At 38.7% G+C, this 21,471-nt stretch overlaps 2 protein-coding genes across 4 annotated transcripts; both read left to right on the forward strand.

The window, feature by feature from the left end:
* The first annotated feature begins 2,489 nt into the window (after positions 1-2,489).
* On the forward strand, positions 2,490-3,677 carry LOC145819303 (F-box/kelch-repeat protein At3g23880-like). The gene has a single exon (XM_082913281.1). It carries the CDS (start codon positions 2,490-2,492, stop codon positions 3,675-3,677), a length of 1,188 nt encoding a protein of 395 aa, XP_082769407.1.
* Positions 3,678-4,395: 718 nt separating this feature from the next.
* LOC145820498 (uncharacterized) lies at positions 4,396-17,018 on the forward strand. Of its 3 annotated transcripts, none has more exons than XM_082916373.1 (10): positions 4,396-4,764; positions 10,718-11,018; positions 11,118-11,147; positions 11,236-11,486; positions 11,567-11,773; positions 11,853-11,942; positions 12,038-12,124; positions 12,220-12,561; positions 12,659-12,742; positions 16,780-17,018. In XM_082916373.1, the coding sequence occupies exons 2-10, from the start codon at positions 10,724-10,726 to the stop codon at positions 16,789-16,791; spliced, it is 1,398 nt and encodes a 465-aa protein (XP_082772499.1). In that variant the 5' UTR covers positions 4,396-4,764; positions 10,718-10,723; the 3' UTR covers positions 16,792-17,018. The 3 variants fall into 3 exon arrangements, with proteins under 3 accessions (XP_082772499.1, XP_082772498.1, XP_082772500.1); XM_082916374.1 differs by lacking the exon at positions 4,396-4,764 and adding an exon at positions 10,449-10,585; XM_082916372.1 differs by lacking the exons at positions 4,396-4,764; positions 11,118-11,147; positions 11,236-11,486; ... (4 more) ...; positions 12,659-12,742; positions 16,780-17,018 and adding exons at positions 8,294-9,634; positions 9,724-9,823; positions 9,899-10,585 and having other exon boundaries at positions 10,718-10,835.
* The last annotated feature ends 4,453 nt before the right edge of the window (positions 17,019-21,471 follow it).

Genomic DNA, 21,471 nt, shown 5'->3' on the forward strand with positions numbered 1-21,471 from the left:
AACAACCCCAATTAGCGGTGGCCCCCACTTGCTTAGGTGGCAGTGAATATGGCATTCAGTCATTCGTTGTCGTTTTGGTGCACTACACACTCAAACTGGACTGCACCCAATTTATCTGAACTCCATCTGGTTGGGGTCTCTACTCCAATCAGTTTTGTTTTTGTGTAAAATCTCTCTCAAAACCTTCTCTGTCTTTGATTAGGGTTTCCACTCCGTTTCAGGATCCTCTAGAGTATTAACCCTGAAGTGATCTCCTAGAGTGAAAGATCCAACAGTTGAAATTAAAACTAACCAAAACGATGTTGTTTTGGTTAGTAAGTTAAAATTAAAAAAACAAAAAACAAAAAAATAATAAGCTTTTCAAAATTCCCTCCTCAGGTATAGCAGCAGCAAAAGGCGGGAAGAAGGAAAGAAAACAGAGTGTGAGAGAGAGAAGAAGAGAGAGAGTGGCCGCTCCTCCTTGCGTCCCGTCGCTCCGCTGTCGCCATCGTCCTGTTTTCGCCGCCGACCTGCTCCAAACAAAACATAATACTTAAAAGAAAGAGCAATCTATTTCATAAGTTCAAAACGGTATTTTATTAAACACAAGAAAATACCATTCACATAGAATTTCTAAACAGAAAACCAAATGAGCTAGGTTGAGATTCTTGACATTCATCAACTCTAAAATAGATTTGGGTGTTGCTCCTAAGATATTTATAAAATGCATAAGCTAGCAGTTTCTGTCAGAAATGTAATGCAAATAGATACCCCAATCAATCTACATGTTAATCTAAAATGTATCAAGTAATGTGGCTATAATCTGTAAAAATGTTTTTGGAATTGTTTAACTTACCTTCATGGCCGCCGAGGAGAAGAGAGACAGTCTCTCTATTGCTTCATATTTGCAGAACATGTTCGTCATTTTGAACCAAAGCTGATTTATTTATTTTTTTCCTTTTTTTTTTCTTTCAACTTACTAACCGGCACGACGTCGTTTTGGTTAGTTTTAATTTCCACCGTTGGATCTCTCACTCTAGGAGATCACTGCAGGGTTAATACTCTAGAGGATCCTGATACCTCTACTCCAATCAATTTCCTTCATATTTTTAATTTCATAACAAAGTACTTCTTTTATCAATAATTATTAAATTAATTAACAGTTTTTAATAATATTAAAAATTTATTTTAATTAATAATTGAAGTAAATTTATTATTATATAGGAGAACAACAATTACAAATTTCATTTTTTTTAATTAGTTTTGTTCAATAAAAAATTCTTATAAATGAGTATTTATTATTTTTTAAATTACATGAGACAATTTATATTTTAAGTATACCTTAAAAGATATGTTTTTTATTTCTAATATAAAATTATGCACGCTCAGCGTGTGCACCTATCACTAATATTAGATAGATGAGCAATTTACACATTATTTGATTGAGTTTTTAAACTTTATTTTTGAATTTATTTTCATAAAGAAATCAAAAAATAATTAGCAAAAAAATGAAAAAATAAAGGTGTGAATTTTTTTTTTAATATTTATATTGTCAAACCCATTTTTGTACAAAAATAAAAAATTATTTTATTTTTGAATTAAAATAAATTTTTATAATTTTTAAAAATATTTTTTTAATATTTAGATTGTCAAACCCATTTTTGTACAAAAATAAATAAATAAATAAATTCAAAACTCAACCAATCAACCATAGGTAGTTGCTTAAAAGTTGAACCGCTTTTGCTCGTTGGTCAACGAGAAGAAACAACAGCCCCATTTAGGTGACAGTGAAATTGGTTCTGGAACAGTGTCACGTGACGTTTGCTATGTATATATTGTGATTAATAGTGAAGGTAAAATTTATGATTTTGTATTAAATAATTAAAAAATATGAGGGATATAAAAATTTGTGATTGGTCTGAAATATAGTCACGTTACACTGTATAACAAATCAATAATTTTTCTATGCGGTCATGTGACGTTCCATATGTATTGTGATTGATGAAAAAAAGTATGACTCACTATTTTGATTTAGATAATTGAGAAACATAAAAATACACAAAAAATTTATGATTAATTTGAGATATGATCATGTAATGACACAGGATCAACTAATAATTTTTTGAAAAATGCTTGGGAGCACCAATTAATGCTCCTACTAATTAGGTGGCAGTGGGTCCCGCCATTAATGATGTGATGTTTTGGTCTTTGAATTGTATTTTTTTTTTTTAATGCATTAGTGCTATTAGTGACGATATTTTTAATGGGATGAATCATTATTGTAATTTTTTTTGTATGCAGAAAATTTATATTTTGTTACGTGATACACCAATCACAACTGTTAGGATACCGGTGCCAACGACGACCAATAACTTGTCTTTGGTGCACTACAGTCTACATACAAACTGCTCTAACTAACTCTATTCATTTCTTGATCTTGTGTGTAAAACCTCTCTGAAAACCCTTCCTCTCTCTTCCCTCTGTATTCCCATTCTTGGAAAGAAGAAACAATGGCGAATCAAGAAAGAAATACAGAGTCCACCGATGATGCAATGTCATCGTCTTCGGACTACAATCTCTCTCTCCCCATGGACATCATCGTCGACATTCTCAATCGTCTCCCTGTCAAATCTCTCGTTCGATTCAGGTGTGTATGCAAAACCTTCCGACACCTCATCTCTAACCCTACCTTCATCTCCTCCCATCTCCTACACCACCGCACCCCCACCACCGCCGCCACCATTTTCACCTTCAAACACCGCACCACCACCTCCCTCTCTCTGTTACAATCACCCTCATCGTCTCAAAACCCTGTCAATCTGGTCCACCCTTGGTCCAACCACACTCGCAATCTACACCTAATCGGCTCCATCAATGGCCTCCTCTGTCTCTGTCTCCGTCTCTCGAACCATCCACTCTATTTCCATCGACGCATCATCCTTCTCCTCTGGAACCCCGCTACCAAACTCTTCAAATCTCTCCGCTCTCCCACCATCCAAATTCCTCCTACGTGTTTTCACCTCTCTCTTGGGTTCGGATTCGGATTCCATTCTACTACTTCTTCCAGTGACTACAAGGTCGTCAGGATAGTTTCTTTCAATTTACGGGTCCGAGCCGAGGTCTACTCTGCAATTTCTAATTGTTGGAGAGAGATTCGTGGGATGGATTTGCACTTTTATATCCATAAATTGTCTTGTGAGGCGATTGTCAATGGAGCTCCCTATTGGTTGCTCGCAACTCCTTCAAATCATTGTTTTCGCTTCGCATGGTTTGATTTTCAAAATGAGGCTTTTGTCATGTTGCCGGGGCTCGATTTTTCTGGGTTCTACATCGGGACTCTTGTCCACTGGAAACTAATGGATTGGAAAGATAATGCTGCTGTGGTTGTGTTGTGTCCTGGCAACCCATTTTTTGATGTGTGGATGATAGAGGATCGTTGTGGCGGTGAGAGCAATTGGTGTAAGAAATTTGTGATTGGACCGGTTTTGGGTGTTGAACAATTTTGGGTGTTGCAATGCACGAAGAATGGTGAGATTATAGTAGCAGAAGCAGGGGGAAGGATATTCTTGTACAACCCCCGAAATGGAGACACTAAAGATATTCCAATCCATGGAGTTCAGTTCGAAGCTTTTCACTATGTAGAGAGTTTGGTTTCTATCGAAGGATTCAGACAACAAGAACTGAACAATCAGCACTGATGTTCTACAAAGGTCAATTCGTCACTCAACCAGATAAATAACTTGAGCATTTGTTTATTCTACTTACTGCAATGCATTTGGTTTATAGAAGGCTATTGTCCTTTACAGTTTACATAGCATTGGAAATTAGTTTTTTTTTTGTGCTTTTGGTAGCATATGAATGACAGATATAATTGTAATTGGTTTTCAATTTATCCTTATTTTGACTCTACCATTGATTGTGGTTTTGTTTGGTCTCTTTTTAATTTGTGAACATTTCTGTTCAACTGTTATAGTATTATTTGAGCTTGTTTCAGCAATGTGAGTCATGTGACTGTTGTCCAACATTCCTCCCAAAAATTATCCTGCATTATAGTTTTGAATTTGTTTTATTAATTTATTTTAATTCTTATTTTTGTATAGTAGTCTTGTGGATTTTACTAAAGGCAACCACTGTGAATTAAAGAAAACAACAGAGAAGTGTTGGCAGCGAACAATACACTACAAGAAAAGAAGGCAAAAAAGACGGAATTATTAGCGACGGCGCGATCCCCGTCGCAAAAAATGGTATTTTGCGACGGCAAAACAAACCGTCGCAAAAAAGTAGTTTTAGCGACGGCGTTTAACCGTCGGCAATAAACTACACGGGCGAGTATGAAAATCAGGAACTATTAGCGACGGCAATGTTGAACCGTCGGGGAAAAAAAACTATTTGAGACGGCAAAAATTTTGCTGTCGCAAATACTCGACCATTTGCGACGGCAAAAATCCGTCGCAAAAAAGTAATATTAAAACGGCGTCGTTTGGTAATCGTTTTGTATAATTTGCGACGGTGTAAACCTTACCGTCGCAAAAAGTAAAAAAACATTTTCCCCCCTCTTCCCTCTCATCTTGCCGCTCGGTTCCATCGCAAAATCCCTAAAATTGATTTGAAGCACAAAATCCCTAAAATCCCTAGCTCGGCCTCTCATCTTGCCGCTCAATTTTCCCCCAAACCAGCGACGGGCGACCGGCGACGAACGGCGAAGGGCCAGCGGTGGTGCGGTGGTGCGGCGACGACGAACGGCGAAGGGCTAGCGGCGGTGCTTCGACGACGACAGCAACTCAGGTATGCTCTCTCTCTCTCTCTCTCTCTCTCTCTCTGCATATATATATATATATATATATGTATGTATGTATCTGCTCCATTATGTTTTCAATAGTATGCTCAGATGTGGAGTGTCAAAGGGTTCTCGTCATGTGAAATAAGTTACTGGAAAAAATCTTAATTTCTCAAATCAAGTGATGCTTTTTCTGTGTTTTAGTAAGTAATTGTGAATTACTTAGAGAAACATTTGAAGATGATTTGTCATTGAAATTCCATTTTGCTATGTTTATTATAAGAACTTGACTGGTGCATTTGATCTCGAATGAAGTTGCAGTACTGGCATTTTTTATTGCTTTTGGTAAAGCTAAAAAATCTTCTATATTGCACACCTCAATCACTAATTTTATAAAATTAGTTTTGGTACCAGTAAAGTATTTTCAAAATGTTAATAAAGGAATTTAACAATATTAGGATTTAGCTTACAAGTATAACTGTGTGTGTGTGTGTGTGTGCATGGTGAGTGTGCTTAAAAAATATCAGCAGAATTTGATCCTTTAGATTTTTTGTCACTGCCGAGAAGCTGCAAAATGTAAATTGGAGATACAACATATTGATCTAATCTTTGAGGTTTTGAAGTTCTAAATTTCTGAATAATCTAAAAACCTTGGTTTAGGCTTTTAGCAGCTAGACATCCACCACTCATCGTGTGTTGCACACACTGTTAGTTTGTGAATAGGTTTCAAATTGGCAATATAGCCTCTCTCTCTCTCTCTCTCTCACACACACACACACACACACACGTATTTAAATGTATGTAAGGCTTATTTTCTCCAATAATCTGACTTTCTATGTCTCATCAAAAGGTTTTGAGAATTAATGAATTTGACAGCAGTGGTGGGGCAAGATGACAGATTTTTATTTGGTGGGGATACTGAAATTTTTTTGTGTGAAAGACAACATTTTTAGGAGTTCAAAATCAGTAAAATTTGAGGTGCATCACACAAGTCGTATATGGACTCACTTGAGAGACTTTGCATAGGGGTTTTAAGTAAATTCCCATTTGGACCAATTGTTCATTCCAAGATTCCAAATACAAAATCAGCCACAAGATTTGAAAAAGGTAAAATGTTCCTGCAGATGAGAACTACCCATGATTAGTTAAGACTTGTATACTTGGTAAACCCTAATAAATTATTGATAACACAAAGCCTCAGACAGTTAATACATTTTTTTTTTTCTATTCAAGACAGTTAATACATTCTGTTGTTCCTTTTGATGACACTATATAATATTCCAAATCCTCCATTGACTCTATGATACACATTTTTGAGAGAATTTTTTTTATTTTGAATATATGGGAGAAAGACGTAATATGGGAAGGGAAACCTTTGTTTACGAGACTGTGATAAGACTTGAGCCTTTGACTTTCTACTATGTATACAAGAGTTCTGGTAAACTGAATTAGCTCTAATTGGTTTGTTGTTAGGCTTTTGTGCGAGTTTGCAAGATAATTTTCAATTAAAAATGGAGTTTTGTTGTTTATGAGTAATCCTCCAAACCCATGATCACATTGATAAGGTTTGCAATTGGATAGAAGGACAATATACTATTGAAACCTTTGTAAAATAAGGGGCAGCTTCCTTCTCTTAAAAAATAAAAAATAAAAATACTCAAGCTCTACCAACTCTCCAAATCATTCAATCATCTTCTAAGAAAGAATCAAATAAGATTAAAAAAATGTAAAGAATAGACTTCGCTTATCTCCTATCTTTTTAGATGGCACATGTAATACATTCGTGTGTAATACATTCGTGTGTAATATTAGGAAATCCGATAAAAAATTCATTTATACATAATATTACTCTTTTTTTAAAAGTAAAATAATAGACTTCGCTTATCTCCTATCTTTATATAGACTCGATTCATTCTAAACTCCTAACTTTATCATAAGTCGTACTTTAATAGAATAATATGTTTATTTTATAAGTTTATCTGTAGGAAGATACATTGATCTGATAGTTTATCTTTTAAATTTTTATATGATTATAATATACACATTCATGTTAAACATGTAATATGACATACATGATATATGTCCATAATTAAGTTTTGAACAAATAGATAAATAAAATAATGCACCATCAGTAAAGTCCCCTTTCCTCGTTATCCTTTTACTCAATTTACTTTTCTTTTGGAGCTTTGGAATGGAAGTGTACTACTTGTTTTGATAGATGAGGGTGTAATACGTAGGTATTATATTTGGAGTTACTTTGATGAGATATTTTTGTGGATGTCTACAGATGATGGATAAGAGTTGGATTGATTTGCCAAATAGGATGTCGAGCGAATACATTAATGGGATTGATGAATTCCTTGTGTTTGCCTACACCAATAGGGTTGAAGGTTCGATGATCAGTTGTCCGTGTAGGAAGTGTGAGAATCGATACTATTTTGTACGAGAGGGTGTACGGGAGCATTTGATTTTGAATGGTTTTTTTAAAAAATACAAACATTGGATTAATCATGGGGAATCTTACGTATCTGTACATGGAAATCGAGAGAATGAAACATTAGCTAATTTAGACATTGGGGATGATATGATTGGAATGATACAAGGGGCTATGGGAAATCCACATGCCGGTACAAGTGTTGAGGGTGATGACCCACAGGGGCCTGATCCCCATGCATCTGAATCCCAGCTCGGTCCAAATGCAGAGACTGCAAAGTATTTCAAACTTCTTCAAGATGCACAAAGTGAATTGTATCCGGGTTGTCAGAAGTTCACATCTTTGTCATTCATTGTTCGACTTCTACATTTGAAGGTGCTTAATCAGTGGACAGACAAGTCTGTTGACATGTTGCTTGAGTTATTGAATGAGGCGTTCCCGTTGGGTGTAAAACTACCGGACTCATATTATAAAGCTCAAAAGGTCACAACAGATTTGGGCTTTACGTATGAGACGTGGGATGCATGTCCCAACAGTTGCATGTTGTTTCGAAACGAGGACGCCAATCTTGATAAATGTGTCATATGCAACAGTTCTAGATGGAAATCAAATGGTGATGGTGGTTCAAATGGTCCTAACAAAGGTGGCAAACAAATAGCTGCAAAACAGATGAGGTATTTTCCTTTAAAGCCAAGGTTGCAGAGGTTGTTTATGTCATCCAAGACGGCCAAGTTCATGAGATGGCATCCAGAGGAACGAACTGATGATGGCGTCTTCAGGCATCCTGCTGACTCCCTTGCATGGAAAGATTTTGACCGTCGGAATATTGACTTTAGTAATGATTGCCGAAGTGTAAGGCTTGGCTTAGCATCTGATGGTTTTAACCCATTCAGGACGATGAATATAGTTCATAGCACTTGGCCTGTTGTGCTCATTCCATACAACTTGCCGCCATGGATGTGCATGAAGCAACCATTTCTAATTTTGTCCGTGCTTATTGACGGCCCGAAAGGACCTGGTGACAAGATTGATGTGTATATGCAACCGTTAATTGAGGAGTTGAACGAACTATGGAATGAGGGTGTGTCAACATTTGATGCATCAACAAATCAAATGTTTCAAATGCATGCAGCTTTACTGTGGACAATTAGTGATTTTCCTGCATACGCAAACTTGTCAGGATGGAGCACTAAAGGCGAATATGCATGTCCTTGTTGTAATACGGAAACTACATCGTGTTGGTTGAAGCATAGTAGGAAACAATCATACTTGGGTCATCGCAGATTTTTACCTACTGGCCATAAATTCCGGAAGGATAAAGTATCATTTGATGGTAGTCGGGAAGTCAGACTCAAACCAAAATTGTTGTCTGGAACTGAGATGTTGCTACAATTAGAATCTGAGGGTATTTTAACCCAATACAAGAGGGATGACCTTAAGGAGAGGCATAGGAGACAGGTAGAGAAGGAGAAAGTTGGACATCGCACCCATAGTTGGAAGAAAAAGAGTATCTTTTATGAATTGCCATATTGGGAGCACAATCTAATAAGACACAACCTCGATGTGATGCATATAGAGAAGAATGTTTGTGATAATGTGTTGTGGACAATATTAGGGGTTGCAGGAAAATCGAAGGATGGTGTTAATGCTCGGCGTGATTTACAAGATATGAATATTAGAAAACCCCTACATTTGCAGTTAAGAGGGTCGAATAAAGCCTATTTACCACCAGCACAATTCACGATGACCAAGGATGAAAAAGATTTGTTCTTGAAAGTGTTGAAGGAAGTAAGAGTTCCCGACGGGTATTCATCCAATATATCACGTCGTGTGCGCTCACATGATAGAAGTATTGGGGGTCTTAAGAGCCACGATAGTCATATTCTGATGCAACAACTTATTCCATTGGCTATTCGAAGATCGTTACCAAAGAATGTAATTGAACCCTTGATTGAATTGAGCAATTTCTTTAGACAATTGTGTTCGAAAGTGAATCGTGCGACGGATTTGCAATATATTCAAGATCGTATCGCTCTAACACTTTGTCATCTAGAGAAAATATTTCCTCCGAGTTTTTTTGATATAATGGAGCACTTGCCTATACATCTAGCTGATGAAGCCTTATTGGGTGGAGCGATTCAGTTTCGATGGATGTATCCAATTGAGAGGTATCTTCTTACTTTGAAGCAATACGTGCGTAATAGAGCTCATCCTGAAGGATCAATTGCTAAAGGATATCTTATGGAAGAATGCATGAATTTTTGTGCACAATATCTTAATGATGTGGAAACCAAATCTAGTCGACCCGTGAGAAACTATAGTGGTGCTGATAATTTGGGTCATGCTATTGGTGAAAACACAAGCTTTTATCTTGATAATACTTCTTGGGTACAAGCTCATCGGTACATCTTATTCAATACAAGCGCGGTTCAACCATTCATAAAGTAGGTTAAGTCACTCACTCAATATGTTATTATGTTTTATTGAATTTTCAACAAAATTTTTTGTATTGCTAAAATCTCAATCTACACAGCAAACACCTTGAAGTACTTCAGCTCAAAATGCCTCGTGTCGACGATCATCAGCTTCGGCGTGAACATTTTGAAACTTTTCACATTTGGTTCAAGGAACATGTATGTATTTAACTCTATAGATTCTAGTTACTTAAGTCGAACTACATTTAAATTTTACATTTTCGTGTTAAATAGGTCCAAACTTTGCGAAGGACTACTGATGTCATATTTTCTGAAGAGATTATTCTATTGGCAAATGGTCCTCATAACCTGGCAAGGAGGTTCAACGGGTATATACTGAATGGGTTTCGGTATCGAGTAAAGGCCATGGATGATCGTCGAGCCACACAAAATTGTGGTGTAGCTTTGAAGGCAGATACCATAAGTTATGCTAGTCGAAAAGACAAGAATCCTCGTGTGGGGTCTGTGTACTATTATGGACAATTGACAGATATTGTTGAGCTTCGATATTCCAATGAGAAGAAACATGTGTTGTTTAAGTGTGATTGGATTGACAATATTCACGGAAAAAAAGAAGATGTCTTCAATTTCACGTTGGTAAACTTCAATCATTTGTTGTACCGAGATGATCGAATTACCAATGAACCTTTCATCTTGGCGTCCCAAGCAGAGCAAGTTTGGTATGTTGCAGACCCGTTACAACCAGACTGGCAAGTCGTGGTGAAGATGTCTCAAAGAGGTTTATTTGATATGAGTTCGACTGACCCACAAATCGAGCCATACATAAGCCAACAATTGGAAGAAAATATAATGCTTCGTGATGAAGAAGTTGGTTGGGTGAGGGAAGCCGCAGAAGGGGAAACAGTTGATGTTCAAATAGGCTGATATTTAATCAACATTAGTAATTCAATTAAGGCAAAGGTTGTAGTTAATCATCAATTTCTTAATTTACTTTGTCTTTGTAATTGTATTAGTTCAATTAATGTCATATTATAGTTGATGACAACCCATTGTCTATGTTTCTAATGTCAATTAATGTTATATTGCTTGCAGATTATTATGGGAAGGAAGAGGAAGCCTGATCATCCCCGGCGCATGATGTCTGATGTGCTACATAACAGGACATCAGTAGCACCACCATCAGAGGACGCATCACATCGGCCACCATCGGAGGGGCCATTAGTGCCACCACCATCTGAGGGGCCATTAGTACCACCGCATCGACCACCATCAGTGGCATCACAGCAGCTACCATGTACTCAGCCCCCACGCCTACCATCGGTGCGTCCACCATCAGTGGCACCACAGCAGCTAGCATCCCGACTAGAGTCATCAGCTTATGAGCTATCCGCAGGTATATAAATTTGCCATTTTTTTTGTATGAAAATTATTTAAACATACATTTATTTATGCTCATTATATATAACTTGTTTATTCTCATTGAATTTTGCAGACCCTTCGTCTTCTTCACAGCCTACATCAGGTATAAGAATTCGATTTGTATTCACATAATTTAAATTTGCATTTGTTTATTACCGTTGCATATTGTTTATTGTTTTTGTATCTCGCAGGTCATGTTAGTTCTTCATCAATCTCGACTAGGCGTGGTAGAGGATGTGCCAAGGGCATTAAAGAGTGGGGTACTGGTAAAAAGCTGGACATACAATTTGATGAAAATTACTGCCCAATAGGGGATAACGTCGCTAAGTTAACTACTCAACTTGGCATCATTGTGCGGAATGGTAACATTGTTCCTCTTACTTTTCTTGACTGGAACAATGTGCCTGATGATATTGTTGATGCTATCTGGAAGGATGTGAAGGTAAAAGTATATTTTTGACCACAAATTCGAATTCCAAAATTGTGTTATTATTATTTACACTTTGAAATTGTGTTTTATAGGACAATTTGAATATATGTCCAGAGGAGTACAAGCCAATCTGCATGAAAAACTGCAACAGCATATGGAAGGATCACAAGAACAAGATTAAGGTTAAGTATTTCAAGCCTAGAAGTTCTGATCCTAATCTGAAGGATGATGTTCCTTTGCACATTGTGCCAAGCCAGTGGGAAGAACTTGTGGAGTATTGGCGTACTTCTGATGCTGAGGTATACAAATAAGTTATATTTATGATATGTAAACATACAAATCATATTTACATACTTACATTTGTTGAACCTGTTATAGAAAATTGCAAGTAGGAATGCTAAAAATCGGCGAGCTCACGGCATAGCTCATACCACAGGGCGTACTAGTTTCTCTCAGATACGACATGAGGTTTACATTTTATTGTTTTATTTTTGTATATAAATAAACATTGAATATTTGCAAATTATTTGGATTCTAATTTTTATATTTCTAAAAAAATGTAGATGACCAATAACGGGAAGTCTACTGATAAGATGAATGTTTGGCTTATGACACGTAGAGCAGATGACCCAGAGGTTATCCAGACCTTGGTAGTTTCCAAACACCTTTGATTGTATTTGAAGTTTATTTTATGTGTGTCAACCATCTTAATTTGGCATATACTTGTATGTCTTATTCAATACAGGATGAGTTTAATCGTCAACTCTCTATGCTACCTGAGGATGGTCAGACTTTGGAGGCTAGGAATGCCATTTTCCATGAGTTGATAGGTCATGACGGACATGGATATTGTCGCACATACGGGAGAATTGTGCCTCGGAGAGCGGTGTATAAAGATGGTGCTGGGCCATCACAGTCAACACCCCAACCATCGACTATTGAGCAGATCACGCAGCAGGTTCGTGCAGAGCTAAGGGATGAGTTGAAGGAGGAGCTGCGAGCAGAGTTCTCTACACATTTACAGCAGATGAGAGCTGAGATGATGGCGTTTGTGTCACAGGGGGCGAGTGTGGATCCCAACAGACAGGTTCGATATAAATTAAATTGTTTGATAGTTCAATTTTCACACAAGATTATGTATAAAATTCGAATATGATTAACACATTATGCATTGACTATCATAGGTTCCTGATGCATCGAGTGGCCACCGGGCATTTAGGGAATCTGCAGAAGATGAGAATCCATATACACCACCACCAGAAGATCAGGTATAAAATGTATCTTTGCATTCTTTACGTTGTAAGTTAAGAGACTTGTGGGAAAAGATGAGACGGTTTGGCACGAAATTTGGCACACACGACCGCCTAGGCACGAGAGACTTGTGGGAGAAGACGGGGCTCGAATCGGGTTCCCGGTTTTGGAGTTAGAGCCGGATTTCACTTTAGGCAAACTAGTTTCTTAAGAAACTTGAACTCGAGATGTTAACGCCCCAAAATCACCAAACGATGTCGGTTTGGCACGAAACTTGGCACACACGACCGCCTAGGCACGAGAGACTTGTGGGAGAAGACGGGGCTCGAATCGGGTTCCCGGTTTTGGAGTTAGAGCCGGATTTCACTTTAGGCAAACTAGTTTCTTAAGAAACTTGAACTCGAGGTGTTAACGCCCCAAAATCACCAAACGGCGTCGGTTTGGCACGAAACTTGGCACACACGACCGCCTAGGCACGAGAGACTTGTGGGAGAAGACGGGGCTCGAATCGGGTTCCCGGTTTTGGAGTTAGAGCCGGATTTCACTTTAGGCAAACTAGTTTCTTAAGAAACTGAAACTCGAGGTGTTAACGCCCCAAAATCACCAAACGGCGTCGGTTTGGCACGAAACTTGGCACACACGACCGCCTAGGCACGAGAGACTTGTGGGAGAAGACGGGGCTCGAATCGGGTTCCCGGTTTGGGAGTTAGAGTCGGATTTCGGTCTAGTCAAACTAGTTTCTTAAGAAACTTGAACTCGAGGTGTTAACGCCCCAAAATCACCAAACGGCGTCGGTTTGGCACGAAACTTGGCACACACGACCGCCTAGGCACGAGAGACTTGTGGGAGAAGACGGGGCTCGAATCGGGTTCCCGGTTTTGGAGTTAGAGCCGGATTTCACTTTAGGCAAACTAGTTTCTTAAGAAACTTGAACTCGAGGTGTTAACGCCCCAAAATCACCAAACGGCGTCGGTTTGGCACGAAACTTGGCACACACGACCGCCTAGGCACGAGAGACTTGTGGGAGAAGACGGGGCTCGAATCGGGTTCCCGGTTTTGGAGTTAGAGCCGGATTTCACTTTAGGCAAACTAGTTTCTTAAGAAACTGAAACTCGAGGTGTTAACGCCCCAAAATCACCAAACGGCGTCGGTTTGGCACGAAACTTGGCACACACGACCGCCTAGGCACGAGAGACTTGTGGGAGAAGACGGGGCTCGAATCGGGTTCCCGGTTTGGGAGTTAGAGTCGGATTTCGGTCTAGTCAAACTAGTTTCTTAAGAAACTTGAACTCGAGGTGTTAACGCCCCAAAATCACCAAACGGCGTCGGTTTGGCACGAAACTTGGCACACACGACCGCCTAGGCACGAGAGACTTGTGGGAGAAGACGGGGCTCGAATCGGGTTCCCGGTTTTGGAGTTAGAGCCGGATTTCACTTTAGGCAAACTAGTTTCTTAAGAAACTTGAACTCGAGGTGTTAACGCCCCAAAATCACCAAACGGCGTCGGTTTGGCACGAAACTTGGCACACACGACCGCCTAGGCACGAGAGACTTGTGGGAGAAGACGGGGCTCGAATCGGGTTCCCGGTTTTGGAGTTAGAGCCGGATTTCACTTTAGGCAAACTAGTTTCTTAAGAAACTGAAACTCGAGGTGTTAACGCCCCAAAATCACCAAACGGCGTCGGTTTGGCACGAAACTTGGCACACACGACCGCCTAGGCACGAGAGACTTGTGGGAGAAGACGGGGCTCGAATCGGGTTCCCGGTTTGGGAGTTAGAGTCGGATTTCGGTCTAGTCAAACTAGTTTCTTAAGAAACTTGAACTCGAGGTGTTAACGCCCCAAAATCACCAAACGGCGTCGGTTTGGCACGAAACTTGGCACACACGACCGCCTAGGCACGAGAGACTTGTGGGAGAAGACGGGGCTCGAATCGGGTTCCCGGTTTTGGAGTTAGAGCCGGATTTCACTTTAGGCAAACTAGTTTCTTAAGAAACTTGAACTCGAGGTGTTAACGCCCCAAAATCACCAAACGGCGTCGGTTTGGCACGAAACTTGGCACACACGACCGCCTAGGCACGAGAGACTTGTGGGAGAAGACGGGGCTCGAATCGGGTTCCCGGTTTTGGAGTTAGAGCCGGATTTCACTTTAGGCAAACTAGTTTCTTAAGAAACTGAAACTCGAGGTGTTAACGCCCCAAAATCACCAAACGACGTCGGTTTGGCACGAAACTTGGCACACACGACCGCCTAGGCACGAGAGACTTGTGGGAGAAGACGGGGCTCGAATCGGGTTCCCGGTTTGGGAGTTAGAGTCGGATTTCGGTCTAGTCAAACTAGTTTCTTAAGAAACTTGAACTCGAGGTGTTAACGCCCCAAAATCACCAAACGGCGTCGGTTTGGCACGAAACTTGGCACACACGACCGCCTAGGCACGAGAGACTTGTGGGAGAAGACGGGGCTCGAATCGGGTTCCCGGTTTTGGAGTTAGAGCCGGATTTCACTTTAGGCAAACTAGTTTCTTAAGAAACTTGAACTCGAGGTGTTAACGCCCCAAAATCACCAAACGGCGTCGGTTTGGCACGAAACTTGGCACACACGACCGCCTAGGCACGAGAGACTTGTGGGAGAAGACGGGGCTCGAATCGGGTTCCCGGTTTTGGAGTTAGAGCCGGATTTCACTTTAGGCAAACTAGTTTCTTAAGAAACTGAAACTCGAGGTGTTAACGCCCCAAAATCACCAAACGGCGTCGGTTTGGCACGAAACTTGGCACACACGACCGCCTAGGCACGAGAGACTTGTGGGAGAAGACGGGGCTCGAATCGGGTTCCCGGTTTGGGAGTTAGAGTCGGATTTCGGTCTAGGCAAACTAGTTTCTTAAGAAACTTGAACTCGAGGTGTTAACGCCCCAAAATCACCAAACGGCGTCGGTTTGGCACGAAACTTGGCACACACGACCGCCTAGGCACGAGAGACTTGTGGGAGAAGACGGGGCTCGAATCGGGTTCCCGGTTTTGGAGTTAGAGCCGGATTTCACTTTAGGCAAACTAGTTTCTTAAGAAACTTGAACTCGAGGTGTTAACGCCCCAAAATCACCAAACGGCGTCGGTTTGGCACGAAACTTGGCACACACGACCGCCTAGGCACGAGAGACTTGTGGGAGAAGACGGGGCTCGAATCGGGTTCCCGGTTTTGGAGTTAGAGCCGGATTTCACTTTAGGCAAACTAGTTTCTTAAGAAACTTGAACTCGAGGTGTTAACGCCCCAAAATCACCAAACGGCGTCGGTTTGGCACGAAACTTGGCACACACGACCGCCTAGGCACGAGAGACTTGTGGGAGAAGACGGGGCTCGAATCGGGTTCCCGGTTTTGGAGTTAGAGCCGGATTTCACTTTAGGCAAACTAGTTTCTTAAGAAACTTGAACTCGAGGTGTTAACGCCCCAAAATTACCAAACGGCGTCGGTTTGGCACGAAACTTGGCACACACGACCGCCTAGGCACGAGAGACTTGTGGGAGAAGACGGGGCTCGAATCGGGTTCCCGGTTTGGGAGTTAGAGTCGGATTTCGGTCTAGGCAAACTAGTTTCTTAAGAAACTTGAACTCGAGGTGTTAACGCCCCAAAATCACCAAACGGCGTCGGTTTGGCACGAAACTTGGCACACACGACCGCCTAGGCACGAGAGACTTGTGGGAGAAGACGGGGCTCGAATCGGGTTCCCGGTTTTGGAGTTAGAGCCGGATTTCACTTTAGGCAAACTAGTTTCTTAAGAAACTTGAACTCGAGGTGTTAACGCCCCAAAATCACGAAACGGCGTCGGTTTGGCACGAAACTTGGCACACACGACCGCCTAGGCACGAGAGACTTGTGGGAGAAGACGGGGCTCGAATCGGGTTCCCGGTTTGGGAGTTAGAGTCGGATTTCGGTGTAGTCAAAATTATTTACTAAACTATCTTTGTAATTATATAGTAGTTAATTTTTTTATATTTTTCTGTAATTAAAATATTAATACCATTATATTGTTATTAATTACTTTTATTTTGTTTTTTTCAGATATTTCCTTAGTTGCAGTTTGCTTCTTGTGGAATGCGGGCGTATAAAGATTATAACCAGCTTTTATTTTTTGAACCCACGAAGGAAGCAAGACGAAAACTTTTGGTTTTGATTTTGATTTTGATTTATGTTATTTAAATTTGTGAACAATATTATGTATGTATTATGCGACATTATGTAGTGGTATAATTTTTATTTCTGTATTGTTATTAATGGAACAACATTATGAATGTTCATCATGTGCCGTCTTTTGTTTATATATATATTTATATTATTATGTAATTTTTAGATTTTTTTTAGTTATTTTTCATTTAATACAGGTTTTTTTATATTTTTAATTATTTTTGTACGGTGATTTTTTTTTTTTAAATTTTTTTTTGCGACGGCGGAGCTCCCCCGTCGCAAAAATGGTATTAATCTTTTTGCGACGGCTCAAATACTGTCGCAAAAGGTAAGTATTAAATTGAGAATAAGATCTTTAGCGACGGCTTACGTTCCCGTCGCCAATGGTCATTAGCGACGATGCTTTTACCGACGGGAATAGGCAGTCGACAAAACAACTTTAGCGACGGCAAGTCTCTACCGTCGCAAAAAAACATATTTTCGTAGTTTTTTGGCGACAGAATTATGCCGTCGCAAAAATATGTTTTTACCGTCGCAAAAACAATTGCGACGGCTCTTGCCGTCGCTAAATCCCTTTTGCAACCCCCTCTCTTGCGACCCCCCACCTGCCGTCGCAAAAAACTGATCCCCGTCGCAAAAAACTATTAGCGACGGCGTTTGGAGTATTTGCGACGGCAAAACGCCGTCGCAAAAAACAGTTTTTTTTGTAGTGATAGAACTATAAAGATGCTTTCTAATTTCATAAAAAGAAGTCCTAAATAAAACTAGAAGGCTCCATATTAACAAAATTATTTTAGACCTCAGATTTTTGGAATTTAATTTTTCCTTGACTTGATTGAACGTCAAATTTATAACGCAATTCTTTTCATCAGCAAATTTCATTGTCAGCGTTACATAATTATGTCTAGCATGGGATTCTCATATATCTCTGGCTGCAATTGTAGCATGGGAAGTTATTATTGGATTTGGAATTACAATTCATTCTGCCTTTATCTGCAGGTGACTCCTGATGTCCATTTTCATAAAGATTTGGAATTGAATAGCTTAGACAATCTGCAGATTGTAATGGAGAGGAGTTCAAGTTAGAAATTCCAGATAAAGAAGCTGATAAGATTGACTCCTGTTTTCTTGCAATTGAGTAAATCTATAACCATCCATTGGATAGTTAATATTAGCGAATTCCTATAATTGGGTGTTAGTGCAAAATTTTATCCCTATTAAGGGATGGAATGGAAATAATTGGAGTTCTGTTTTTGTAGTTTGTAGGCTGCTTTGCAATGTTTGCTATGATTTTGCTTAACAAGATCTAATATTTCCTTCCTCTCAAATTCTTAATGAATTGGCACAATTGTCGATCTGTCTGCTTTCTGTTTTTGAGATGTTATTTCTGTTAACATGGCTTTTTTTTTTCTTTTTTTTTTTTTTTTTTTTTTTTTTTTTTTGAGTTCTTTTAGTTTTGTTGCATTTGATTTATTTTTGGGTAATTGTTGCGGGATCTACTCCTGTTAGACCTTTTGCCCTAGATGTGGGGTGACATCACTGTGTGGTTAGGTCTCTTGATGAGAAGAGAAAAGTGCAAAACCAGTTAGAGGAGCAAATGTGTTGGACGAATGGATTCTTTCTCTTTGTTTTTGGCCCACAATTACTATTTGTTCAAATATTTAAAATTGCTATAACATAGAATTCATCTATTATTGTAGTGCCAAACTTCCAGGATTTGCATATTTTATATCCATGTATAATGACAGTTTGCTACATTTTGTTACTTCTCTGGATGATTATTTTGTGTGAAGATAGGATGATGCCCTTTGATGCTATTTCATTCTTCTTGTACTCTATGCTATTTGAAATTAAATGTTTCTCTAGCTCAATCAAACAGTGGATATCGATTCCATTTCTCGTGTCTCTCTTTGATTTCGGAGCACATGTTGTAGCTATTAAATTCGGTGAATAGATTCATGGTTCCCACCTTCAATTCATCTTGTGCATTTTATGATTGGCATCGTTGGCTGGGGAGGGTTTGGTGCCGAAGCTGTTGGAGGTGAGCTATAGGTGGGGGCGGTGGTTGGTGTTATGTACCCCGACAAATTAGGGTTAGAATTTTGTCCAAAAGAATAATTTAATTTAGGGATAAATTTGTAATAAATAAAAAAAAAAAAATTGAAAGATGGTTGGTGTAAATAGAATTACCCATGACAATCATAAAAAAAAATTTGGATTTTTTCTTTGTATGGGTTTTACATAGTCTCCACATAAATATATGATTCAAATTTATTTGTGACATGACTACAAACTTGGCGTAAAATTTCAAAGGTTCTCCATTAGTTGGTGTTGGTGGCATCAAAATTGGAAAATATTTGAGATTCACAAAAAGTTCTCATAATTTGACCTACACTAAAGAAGTATGATAGATGTCAATTTTTGATTAGTTACACGATCAATTATGTAAAGCTTACCTTCTTTGTTACATCATTGTGGGTGAAATTGTAGGTAAATTTCTAATCTGAAAATGTGAGTTTCTAGCATTACTCCATTAAAATTGGGTAAATTACATTGGTTACTTTTGAATTTTAAAAAAAAAATATAACAAACTTTACAAATTGTATCAACTTTTAAAATTAAAATGGGTGGAGCTCATGCAAATTATATATACATATAAGGATAAATTAAGGCAAGGTATGTTTTTTTTTTTTAAGTAAAAAAGATGACAATATTATAGTAGTGATATACTGATGAAAATGATACAAGTTTTCTATGATTTAAAATCTTATAAACGTTTCAGGTGTGATTATATTAAACTTATACAAGTCAACGCATTTTTTTCCCAAATCTCAAAGAAAGTTAGTTATATTACCTTATGGGTGTTTGGCATATATTTAGAAAAGTTAATTTTTTTAAAAAAAACTTTTTCTCTGTAAATATCTTTATTTTTTTTCAAAATTATACCGATGTTTTTTTTGTTTTTGTTTTTTTTTTTCATTTTAGGACTTGTTTAGACGAATCTAAAATATTAAAAAAAAAAAAAAAATTCACTAGACACTAAATAATGCAATTATTTTTTTAACTTTTTTTAAAAAAAAATCCTTTATGGACTTTTTTCCAATTTTTTTAATACTATTTTAATCCGTCTAATTAGATAAAATCCAAAAATTTAAATTTAATTTCTTTTAAAAAAAAATCACTAAAAAAAAATAAAATAAATAATCAATCCCAAACACCCTTCATTGAATGTCTGCTAGTGGTGCATTTCTTTCCACACTAATCTTTTTTGAGTCCCATTTTTCACAGGAAGATAGTGGTTGGTGCCCGAGCCAGTTGAAAAACCCATCAATCCAATATTTGATTAATATGTAATCAATCCAACATATTTGAATTGGAAAAAAAATTTATAATCCTTATCCATGCAATAAGAGTATTTCTAATATACATGTTAAAATTTTGTATATTTGTATAATACAAAATCCTTTCTTGTGTACCAGCTTGGTATAGGCACCTCGGTATCCTTATAATTACCAGATACCCATAGAAAATCGTCATCGTTTAACTCTTTATCCTATGTGGTCTCTACCAATTTTGCTCGGCCTTTTCTAACATTGAGGTACTGGCAGAAACCTCCTTTATTCTTGCTAAGGGTATATTGATGAAATATCTCAGCAAGGCCGAGGTTCAAACTGAGAATATGGTTTAGCGCGGCCACACCATTGATTATTTTGTAAGTGTTGTTGGATACTTAGGTTGGACACAACCTAGTTTACCTAAAAAACTCGCAGACTAGGGGCTGAACTGGGAAGCGGAGGTCGCCTTCTACTATGGATAAGACAGTAAAGGGCCAGGCATCCAATTTACCCCAAGGTGTATCTCCTTTCTTGGCTAGCTCAAATTGAACGTCGTCAGGGATGCCAAACTCCCTATGGAACTCGGCTATAACCCCAGGCAAACTGACCATAAATCGGTACTTGCTCATTTATCCTGATTTTATTTTGTTTACTAATTATAATTGATTGCTCGGTCATTCTGAGCGGTTTCTATGTATGGTTGCTCGGTCTGCAAGTGTCACCAATTCCCAATGATGTGTGCCTGGTCGATCCTAGTTCAGTCTACATTATTACAAATCAAAGGCAAATGTTAGCACGACAGCAAGTGCGTGGCTGTAAAAATTTAGCTTGGCTTTCAATGTCGAGGCTTGTTTGTTTAGTCCTAAACATTTGGCATCTATCTCGGTCCTGTGTTCCTACAAGTTTCTAATGCGATTCAAATCATTTAAAGGGACCACAAACATGTTTTTAACCCGGCTTGATCTTATTTCTGGATCAAAAGTCAAACTATTCCTCAGTTTTGTCTAGAATTTACACTGTTCATCCTAAATTCAAAGTTATGTACTGAAACTAGGAAGGGTGAGGGGCTCTAAGACCCTTTATGTATTCTGGTTTCGGTTTGCCTAATTTCTATAAACGTCTACCAGCTTCATCCTAGAGAAAGCATATTTACAAGGGTTAAACAGTCCCAAAATGGAGAAAATGAAGAACACGAAGAACAATGTAAGAAGATGTGTAAAAGTGTGAAGAACTA

This window comes from Camellia sinensis, chromosome 2, assembly GCF_055761805.1.
Source record: "Camellia sinensis isolate YWXY chromosome 2, ASM5576180v1, whole genome shotgun sequence".
In the NCBI taxonomy this organism is placed as follows: Eukaryota; Viridiplantae; Streptophyta; class Magnoliopsida; order Ericales; family Theaceae; genus Camellia; species Camellia sinensis.

What these genes read in the sequence shown, in the direction of transcription:
- LOC145819303 (XM_082913281.1), top strand. Translation starts at nt 2,490, where the DNA reads ATGGCGAATCAAGAAAGAAATACAGAGTCCACCGATGATGCAATGTCA.
- LOC145820498 (XM_082916372.1), top strand. Translation starts at nt 8,304, where the DNA reads ATGTTTCAAATGCATGCAGCTTTACTGTGGACAATTAGTGATTTTCCT. An exon ending in GCGGTTCAACCATTCATAAA is followed by an intron (nt 9,635 to 9,723) that starts GTAGGTTAAGTC and finishes CAATCTACACAG; the next exon opens with CAAACACCTTGAAGTACTTC. An exon ending in ACATTTGGTTCAAGGAACAT is followed by an intron (nt 9,824 to 9,898) that starts GTATGTATTTAA and finishes CGTGTTAAATAG; the next exon opens with GTCCAAACTTTGCGAAGGAC.